This window comes from Motacilla alba, chromosome 2 (assembly GCF_015832195.1).
Source record: "Motacilla alba alba isolate MOTALB_02 chromosome 2, Motacilla_alba_V1.0_pri, whole genome shotgun sequence".
In the NCBI taxonomy this organism is placed as follows: domain Eukaryota; kingdom Metazoa; phylum Chordata; class Aves; order Passeriformes; family Motacillidae; genus Motacilla; species Motacilla alba.
The window spans coordinates 7,705,772-7,715,339 of record NC_052017.1 but is presented as its reverse complement, the minus strand read 5'-3'; the positions used below and the strand labels follow the sequence as shown (position 1 = coordinate 7,715,339).

The 9,568-nt window shown below is 51.8% G+C and overlaps 1 protein-coding gene across 1 annotated transcript in view; it reads right to left on the bottom strand.

The window, feature by feature from the left end:
- Positions 1-4,975, bottom strand: part of INSIG1 (insulin induced gene 1) — a 37,086-nt gene extending 32,111 nt beyond the window's left edge. Inside the window, exons 1-4 of the mRNA XM_038130145.1 lie at positions 4,922-4,975; positions 4,091-4,503; positions 1,163-1,287; positions 5-62 (exon numbers count right to left, since the gene is read on the bottom strand). Of these exons, the coding sequence (XP_037986073.1) occupies positions 5-62; positions 1,163-1,287; positions 4,091-4,487 (580 nt within the window). The 5' untranslated portion in view covers positions 4,488-4,503; positions 4,922-4,975. The remainder of the gene's footprint in view (positions 1-4; positions 63-1,162; positions 1,288-4,090; positions 4,504-4,921) is intronic.
- Between the last annotated feature and the right edge of the window lie 4,593 nt (positions 4,976-9,568).

The window sequence follows — 9,568 nt, the reverse complement described above, 5'->3', positions numbered from 1 at the left end:
AAGCCCAGTGATAAGGCTGCCAGAGTCAGGGACAGCTGGATGTTGTTTGCAAAGTCTAGTTTCTGGAAAAAGATGTTAAGGACAGTGCTTTTTAAGTCTGTAGACATCCTGTTGCTGAAATTGAACAAGGGAGAACTGAAAGTGAAAGTGAGCACAATTCTCTGTCTTTAAACACAATACATTTAAGGATTTGGTTTTCAGACCTTCCAAGCAATCATAGCTCTTGTTAACTCTGACTGGAGCACGACTGCAAAGTCAACATCAATTTTTGTCACACCGAGCATCTAGAGAATAGGCTACATTTTGAAACATTTAACTTTGATGGATCTTTGTCTCAAGCAACCTAAGTGAGTTGGATTACCCAGGTTTTCTGCTCAAGCCACCATATTTTTAACATAAAGAACACTTTTATTTTGTGCTTCTCACTAGCACATCACTAGTTAGTTGTGTTAACTTTTAGATGTAGACAAGATGTAGATTAAAACAACACCTTACACTGTCATGCTTGCAGTTATACAAGGCATACCACGATGTCAACCCCTCTCCCCTCCCATAACACTTTAAGTGAGCTGTGTTACACATCTTACAGCAGCCACTGCAGGTCTCACAGTGATTGATATATGGTCTCTTTGAGCCAGGTCTTATAAGCTCTTGGAGATTTATATCACACCCAAGATAGCTCAGCTACCTTAGAAGGCATAAAATCAGCAGGATGGCTTCTATGGTCATGTTGGAAACAGAAAAGTTTTAATAAAAGGCAATATAACAAAACTCTTTACAGAGCAAACCCACGCCAGGTGTAAGAGGTTCTTGCTCTTGGTAAAACATCCCACAAAAGCAATTAGTTCCTTTATTCTCTTCTTTTTCTAGTGAAATGCTTAGGCTGGACTTTTTGGCTCCTGTCCAATTGGCTATCCTTAAGTTTGAGGTGAAGTCCCTCAGGTCCTATGAGGTGTCTTTTTTACCTAATTGAGGAGAGGAACTTCTGGGCTTTTTTCCTTCTTTAGGAGGCAAAGGATAACAGGGGCCACATTCCTACATCACGGAACTCCTCTGCCAGGAGCACCCCCTTACCTTGGCAATCCTCCCCCAGCCCCGAGAGGCAGAGGCAGTTTGCTGAGCCCAGAGCAAGCCCAGGGAGCAAACACTAGCTGAAGGATACAGCGCTGGCGTGGTTGATGCCCACGAACACGGCGATGCAGCGCATGACGCTGGCCCACTCCCGCTTGAACTTGTGCGGCTCCCCGAGGTGGCTGTCGATGCAGGGGTACAGCAGGCCAACCACAGCTGCAAGAGAAGCAACACCACTTGGACCAGCTGCTAGGCAAGGAGTACTCCAGCATCACTGGAGTAACATTAAAATTATTAAATATTAAATATTAGCTTGGCACAAAAGTGCTTGAGAAAGCAGCGAGGAGGTGCTCATCACACTGCTGTAAGCCTGATGAAGAACACACAATTATTACCTGCCTTTCCTACTTTAAAGAAGTAAAAACTCAGCTCTTTGAACCTTTAAATATATATTGCATTGTTAAGGTATCTGACTTGAAGCTCCTTTTGTTTAAAGAGATTTGTCATTTGACATCCTGACCAAAGGCTTGTACCAATAAAAGCAAAGCACAATAAAAGCTTTGCCTGGAGTGGAATCTGTGTTCATTGCTCACGTGCAGGGCTGACAGCTTTATGAACATGATTCATCAGCTGTGAATCAGGCCCTGAATTAAATATTTGTCTGGACTTGGAAGTTTATTAGCAGAGCTGCTTTCTCTTCTTCTGCTGGGCTGTAAGTCAGCCCAGGGCTCCTGTCCATGTCCGATGAATTTTGATACCAAACAGAAGCAGAGCTGACCCTAAACAAGCAGCTGCCATCAGTCTATTTATATCAGGGAAAAATAATTACTCACACAATTAACAAGACAAAGTTTTTATCTCCATAAAGCATTTTTCAGCCTTTATCAGTCTGAAAGTTGGTTGCAGAAGAAAAACATAAGCTAGTGTTAGCTCAGTTGCTGGCACAAACAGCAGAGTTTCATTCTTCTAAGGATTGCAGCTCCCTGTGCTGTCACCAGCTCCATGGTTAGACATGCTGCTTTTACTGAGTGCAACTTCTGTGTTTATTAATTTCCTTTCCTGCTCTCTTTTTTTCTCAATCCCTAAACTCCAAAGAGTAATAAATGCTATGTTAAGAAGGCCACAGAACATACTATTCCAAGACAGACATGTTCTGAAACAGCTTCACTGCTCTGATGAGAGCTACCAGGACTCTTGCCTTATGATAACAGCGAAATTCCAAAGTTTAATCCAACTGTGACAGGACTGTGAGAACTCTCATTGGAGAATATCCCAGGCCATTCTCTAATGAACCTTTAATGTTCATCCTTTAATGTTCATCCATTAATGAGCACAGTTCATTATTCATTCGAGTTTATGGTTTATCATTCATACCCCCTTCACTGTGTGATACAAACAGACATCACAAAACTGCATCAAACAAAAATATGCAGCAGTTGTTTGAAATATTTTCAATGCAAATTAAAAACTATTACTATTAATTTTATTCCCCAAAATTTAACTGCCTTTTAATCCTCCAACCCTTCACCAGAACTGCATCTAGACACAGACTTGGGGCGTTATGAATGATAAACCACAAAGTATGTGCCAGCTGCTGTGACAACCACACCATGGCCTGAGCCTTCTGTGGTATGTGCCCAGCAGCGGGCAAGGGACAGGCAGGTGACAGGCAGGGACAGCAGGCAGCGGCCAGGCAGGTGACAGGGACAGGAGACAGGGCACAGTTAGGTGACAGGAGCAGCAGGCAAGGCTCTGAGAGCGAGCAGGTGATGGGGGCAGCGGGCAAGGGGCAGGCAGGTGACAGGCGACAGGTGCAAGGGACAGCAAGAAGGCAGCTGGCCGGGGCAGTGGGCAAGGGGCACCGGCCAGGGGCCAGGCTGGTGACAGGGGTGGGGGTCAGGCTGGTGACAAGGGTGGGTGGCGGTCAGGCCGGTGACTTTTTAAACTGATTATCACGCCTGATATATTGTCTTGTAGAACACCATCCTGTCATTTTAAGTCACTGGATAATCTGTAATGAAGCATCTACCTTCTAGACTTTATGGTAGGAGTGCCACAAGCACATCTGTACACCTGTCTTTGAGAACAAATTCGAAGCCTCAGCAATGAATTTACAGTACAAGGGCTGGTGACAGGAGTTGGGGTCAGGCCGGTGACAGAGCTTGGGCCGGTGAGAAGGGTGGGGGTCAGGCTGGGGACAGGGCTCGGGCCGGTGACAGGGTTCGGTGGGGCTCAGGCTCGGGCCGGTGGCAGGGCTCGGCGAGGGCCGGTGGCAGGGCTCAGGCGAGGGCCGGTGACAGGGCTCGGGCTCGGGCCGGTGACAGGGCTCGGGCTCGGGCCGGTGACAGGGCTCGGTGGGGCTCAGGCTCGGGCCGGTGGCAGGGCTCAGGCTCCGGCCGGTGACAGGGCTCGGGCTCCGGCCGGTGACAGGGCTCGGTGGGGCTCGGGCTCGGGCCGGTGGCAGGGCTCGGTGGGGCTCGGGCTCGGGCCGGTGGCAGGGCTCGGGCTCGGGCCGGTGACAGGGCTCGGGCCGGTGACAGGGCTCGGCGAGGGCCGGGCCCCTGACAGGGCCGCGCGCGCCGCCGCACGTGACTTCCTTGTTGTGGCCCAGCCCGTGGCCAGTCGCGGGCGCAGCCAATGGCGAGCGCCGCCCGCCACTCACCAGTTCGGCGGCAGCCAATGGGCGGCGGGGGGCGGGGCCGACACGCGGCGGCGCGGGGCGGGGGCAGCGCGGGAGCCCGCGCGCGGCGGGCGGCACCGGGGAGCGGCGGGAACGGCGCGGTCACCCCCGAGCCCGGGAACCCCCGCAGCCGCCTTGGGAGCGCACCGGCTCTACAGCAGCCCCGGCACACCGGGGATAAAGCCGGGCGCGCATCCTCCCAAAAGCCCGAGCTCGCATCGCTCGCTGTCGGATGGAAATGCGGGCTCCCGCGGGTCACGCTTTCAGCCCCACCGCCTCTCCTCCTCCCCGAGGGAGTGAGGAAAAACCAGAAATCACTCGTGGAGGTCAGCGACTCACCTGCTGCTGTGCCGCAGCACGGGGGCACCCACCAGGCCGAGGAGAAGAGAGTGGAAATCACTTCGTCAGGGAACAAAGTCACATTCCGCTGGATCTGCAGCAAGTTCAGCACCAGGGCCATGAAAGCGCCCACGACGAAGAGCACCACGCTCCTCTGCACCAGGTGCTGACTCCAGTTCAAGGTGCTGCTGGTGCTGCTGGCGGTGCTGCTGGCGCTGGAGGTGCTGGGGCTGCGAGCTCCGCGACCCACCAGCGCCAGCGAGGGGCTCGACACGGACGAGCTCAGCATCTCGCCCACCTTGGCGGCCAGCCCCGCCGCCGTGTCCCCCAGCTGGCTCCTGTGCCTTCCTCTGGCGGTGCAGGAACAGCTCCAGGCGCAGCTCTCCAACCTGGGCATTGGCTTCTCCGGAGTCCTGAAACACACGCACAGGCACACGCTCGTAAAGCCCCCAGCAACGGGTCGGGCCGGCGCCTCCCTCCGCGCCGACACACACCGCCGCATCCTCCAGCACCGCCCGGGGATGCGGGCTGACCCGACCCCGCCGAGCGACCCCGGGGCTGCGCCGCCTCGCCCCCACGGGAGGACAGGGACCCCCGCGCTGCCCCTCTCCCGCGGGACGGGGTTCGCTCCCCAGCCGGGCCCGTCCAACCTCCGCCCCCCGGGCATCCGGCCCGCGGGTCCCGCCGCCCGCTCACCTCGGGACGGAGCTGGGGAGCTGCGCCGGCCGCCGCTCGGCCGTCTCCCTGCCGGCTGCGCGCCGCCAGCCCGCGCCCCGGGGAAGGTTTATAAACCCCGAGCCGCGGATGTCACGTTACCCGCCGCCGACCTACCCGCGGCCGCAGGCAGCGCCGGGCCCGCCGCTCCGCTCCGCGCCGCCGCCCCGCCCGTCCCCTCCCGTCCCCTCCCCGCCGGGCGGGGCGAGCGCCGGGCGCGGGAGCCGCCGCGCCAGCCCCGGGCGGCCGCGGCCCCGGTCGGGTGAGGCGGCGCAGCCAATGGCGGGCGGGCGGCTGATATGACGTGCGGGACACACCACCCGCCTCCCGGGCCCGCCGCTCCGCCCGCACCGCGGCCCCGTCGGCGGAAGGACCGTGCGGGGCCGTGCGGGGCCGTGCGGACGCGGCGGGGATGCGCGCCGCCCCCGGGCGGGAAGGGGAGGGCGGTGGAGGGATGGAGATGTTGGCGGTGGTGACGCTGTCATGGAATCATGGAATGGTCAAGGTTCGAAGAGACCTTTAAGATCATCGTGTCCAGCTGCGAAGCCAGTGCCACCGCTGTAGCCCTTAAACCGCTAAGCCACATCACCCAGCGCCAGCTCCAGACGCCTCTTGAACACCTCCAGGGTGACTCCACCTGGGCAATTTATCCCAATGCCTGACCACCCTAAAAGTGATTTTTTTTGGTTTGTTTTCAGCTATCTAACCTGAATCTCCCCAGTCTCCTTTTGAGGCCACGTGTCGGTGGCCTTTGCAGCCAAACCCTTGTGTGCTTGCCCAGCCTGCTGCGTGTCCCTTTGGGAGGTGGCAGTTAGTAACAGGGAAGGCTGGAGGCGTCTGCTGTGGCGTCTCCTGAAGACGAAGGGATCGGTGATCTCTGTCATAATTCTAAAATGGTGTAAGGGGATCCTGCCAAGCCCGTGACCCTGTAAGACGATGGTGCCAAAGCCAGACGCTGCGTCAGCGAGCAGCCATGGGGTGACCGGAGGATCCGAGGCTCCTGACTGGTCCCTGACAGCCTGAGCAGCTGCTCTGCCAGCACTGGCAAAGCTCGGGTCACAATCCTCCCAGACTAAAGTAACAATAAACCAGTTACATACAAGTTCACCCTCGGGACTCTGCAAGGGTTTGGGAAGAGGCCTGTCGGGGGTGGTTAAGTGTGAGCTGTACATTATGGTAGAGTTCAGCACCAAAAAAATGAGTACACAGAGCAAGACTCAGCTCCCAGGCTTCCTTTTTGAGACGCTGGTTCTCCAGGACACGTGGGAGGCTGGTGTATGCCGTAGGAATTGCTGGGCTTCGTGTTTATTAGATGGCCTCAATGGACCAGCAGATCTTCTTTTCACATGAGGTGTGCCAAAATTACACTTGGAAGGAATATGGGACCCAACGGCTTCCCAGGTGATGGCACTGAGGATTTAAGGACACAACGCTGGTCCAGGATCAGTGTTCAGTGGTGGTTCAGTGATGGTTCCAGTTGTCTTTCATTGATGCGATGAACGTAGCAAATAAAATACATGAAATCAGTTGAAGATATGGAAAGAGGCAGGTCTTCTCTGCATATAATGAAAAGTAAAATTAACCTGGGATATGGCTGTCCCTTCTGCTCTCTGCTCATTTCTAGCTGGGATGGAAAGAGTTAGCGTAGCTGATCCTGCTGAGCAAAGTGCCTTTGGAAAATGTACTGGACACATTGTTAGTGCCACTGCTGGAAGTGATGGATGAGCCCAGTATTTTTCTCTTAATGCCAGCTGGGATCACCCCAGTAATGTCTTGCAGACTTTACTGCCAAACCAAGGTATATGTGTCCTCTGTACATGGAATTGTAAATACTCAGTTTCCGTTGCTATTTATTATTGAAGCAGCTTTTGGTTTTACTTTATATGCTCAAATAGTTTCGATTCTTCTGTCAGATTTTTTTTAGACACAGTATATCTCTCTTTCTTCATTTGTTTTTGGATTTTTTTTCTGACCCAGTTGGGTCTGCACAAAAGTTTCAGTCAACTATTTTGAGAGAAAACAGCCTTGATATATTGTCAGCTTTTGATGGGTTCCTCTGCAGAAATGTTTGATTTGTTTCAGGAAATTACATGCAGACCTAACACTTCCCCTCATGGCAACTGTATATGAGCTTTGAATTGACACAGACAATTTATCTGCATCCCCAGACCACTAAGAAACACCTTTGGCAGCTCTAAATAAGGGCTAGAACTCATTCCCTGGGAAATATTCTTTCTTGGTGAATCACTCACTTTGAGATTTATCAACAGGACTGTGGATCTGAGATAAAATGATTCATCTTTGTAGGAAATCTCTTCCTGGACTTGGCTTATGGGAAACAAATATAATTCATCCTTGCTTGTGCTGCATCTCTACTTTATTTAAAAAAAAAATCTTTCTGTATTTAAATTATCTCCCTGAATCTTGCCCATATTTTCAGTGTTTGGGCAGAGTTTACATTCCCTTGTGCTGCATCTGCTAGTTTTCCTTCCTGAAAGAACCTCTTAGGCAATTTTTTTTATCCTGTGTTTTTCCTTTCCTCATGGGTATGCCTCTTTTGCTACTTCCTGCAGAATATTTTATTTGAATATTTTATATGTATTTTTTTTCATATTCATGATATCATGTGGTGGTGCCCTTCTTTCTTCCGAGTTTCTTTCAGACAACAGAGACCAACTTCTGAGAGGGTAAAGCTTGCTGCAGCTTTGCTAAAACCAGCTGAATCAGTGCAAATCTAAACTAGTCAATAACCTGTCCCTGAGCATATTTTCCCCCAAAGTTACCCACTTAGAGTAAAGGTTAAATGCCCCTTTTGTTCGTGTTGCTTTACAGTCCTGTTGCTTTACATTTCTTTTTGGAATCCTAGGGAAGGTTAGGCCTCAGCATGCTTTGATTAATGCCTGAAATTTTATGCTTAACAGTTATTTCTGGAAAGAAGCGCTCACATGTCTTTGTAAGATTAATGACACCGTTATTTTTATCTCATCCCTTAGCAGAGGCAGCAGAATCTCTAAGTACTCAGCATTGCTGCTCATTACATAAATAAATAATTTCACCTGTTCTTTCACACTTTCTGTACTAAACTCTGTGATGTCCTGGAATCTGACAATGTGCTTGCCTCACGAGGACTGTCTCATGGGTCTCTTATGTGGGAAGCTTAGAATACTTGGACAATTTATTTTTCTCCCTACTTAAACCAGATCAAAACACGAGCTATCTGCTGATAAAAGCTCAAAAGGCAGTGGTGGAGAATCACAGAGCAAGGCCTGTTTTATGTGTAAAACTGCTCTCCCTCTGCTTCACTGGAGATTTTTTTGACTTTATTCACCTTCAAGTCTTTCTCCTACTGATACAGAGAATAGAAACCTTCCCAGTCATATGCTCAGCCTTAATCTCCTGTGTCTCCATAAAAGGATTTAGTGACATTCATTGTCTGATTTCCCATGCCAACCCTACGTACAAGAGTTCAAAAAATCTTTTGACTTCAGCAGCAGTCTGTCATCCTGAGTTCTTTGCTTTATCGGAGGTCTCCAGTGTTGTTGTGTGAATTCTCAGGAACCTGCAGCAAAGCCTGCAGATCACACAATCACAGAATGGTGTGGGTTGGAAGGGACCTTGAAGATCATCTTGCTCCAACCCCTCTGCCTTCCACTAGAAGGACACCTTCCACTAGACCATGTTGCTCAGAGCTCCATCCAACGTGTCCTTGAACACTTCCAGGCATGGGACATCCACAAATTCCCTTGACAACCTGTACCAGGGTCTCACCACACTGACAATAAACAATTTCTTCCTGATATCTAATCTAAACCTACTCTCAAAGTGAAGCCATTCCCCCCTGTCTTGTCACTCCAGGCTCTTGTGAAAAGTCCCTCTCCATTTTTCTTGTGGGCTCCCTTCAGGTACTGGAAGGTCACAGTTCGGTCACCTTGAAGGCTTCTCTTTTGCAGGCTGAGCAATCCCAATTCTCTCAGCCTTTCCTTGTAAGAGAGGTGCTCCATCCTCTGATCATCTTGGTGGCCTCCACCAGAGCTGCTCCAACAGTTCCATGTCCCTCCTGTGTGGGGGACTCCAGATCTGGATGCAGCACTCCAGGTGGGGTCTCACCAGAACAGAGAGACAGAATCCCCTCTCTCTCCCTGCTACCCTCAGTGCTTTGGGTGCAGCCCAGGATGTTGGTGTGAGTGCACAAGGCCAGGTCATGTCCAGTTTCCCATCCACCAGCACCCCCAAATCCCTCTTCATCTGTTCATCCTCCAGCCTGGATTGTCACCAGCATGGCCCCAACCCAGATGCAGCGCCTTGCACTTGGCTTTGTTAGACCACAGGGGATTCCTGTGGGCCACTTCTCAAGTTCATCCAGGTCCTTGGTGAGGCCCCTGGACTGCTCAGCTTGGTGTCCCTGTAAACTTGGTGAGGCTGCCTCCAATCCCTTTGTCTGTGAATGAAGATATTAAATAACATTAATGAAGACATTCAATAACACCGGTCCCAGTGAGGACCCTGGAGGGTCTTGTCACTTGTCACTGATGTCCTGGCTCCTTCTCAGAGGTCAGAACTTGTCACTGATGTCCTGGTTCCTTCTCAGAGGTCAGAACACCTGAGAGGTAAATGGTGCATGCTGAGTTCTGCAGGGTGGTTCTGTGAGGTTGCCCAAGCCCCAGGGCAGGAGCTCGTTAAAAGCTGAGAGGAGAAGGACAGGGAGTGATTACAGGGTACAACAGGCAGGATGCAGAGCGTACAAGCTCTGAACAAGGCAAACTC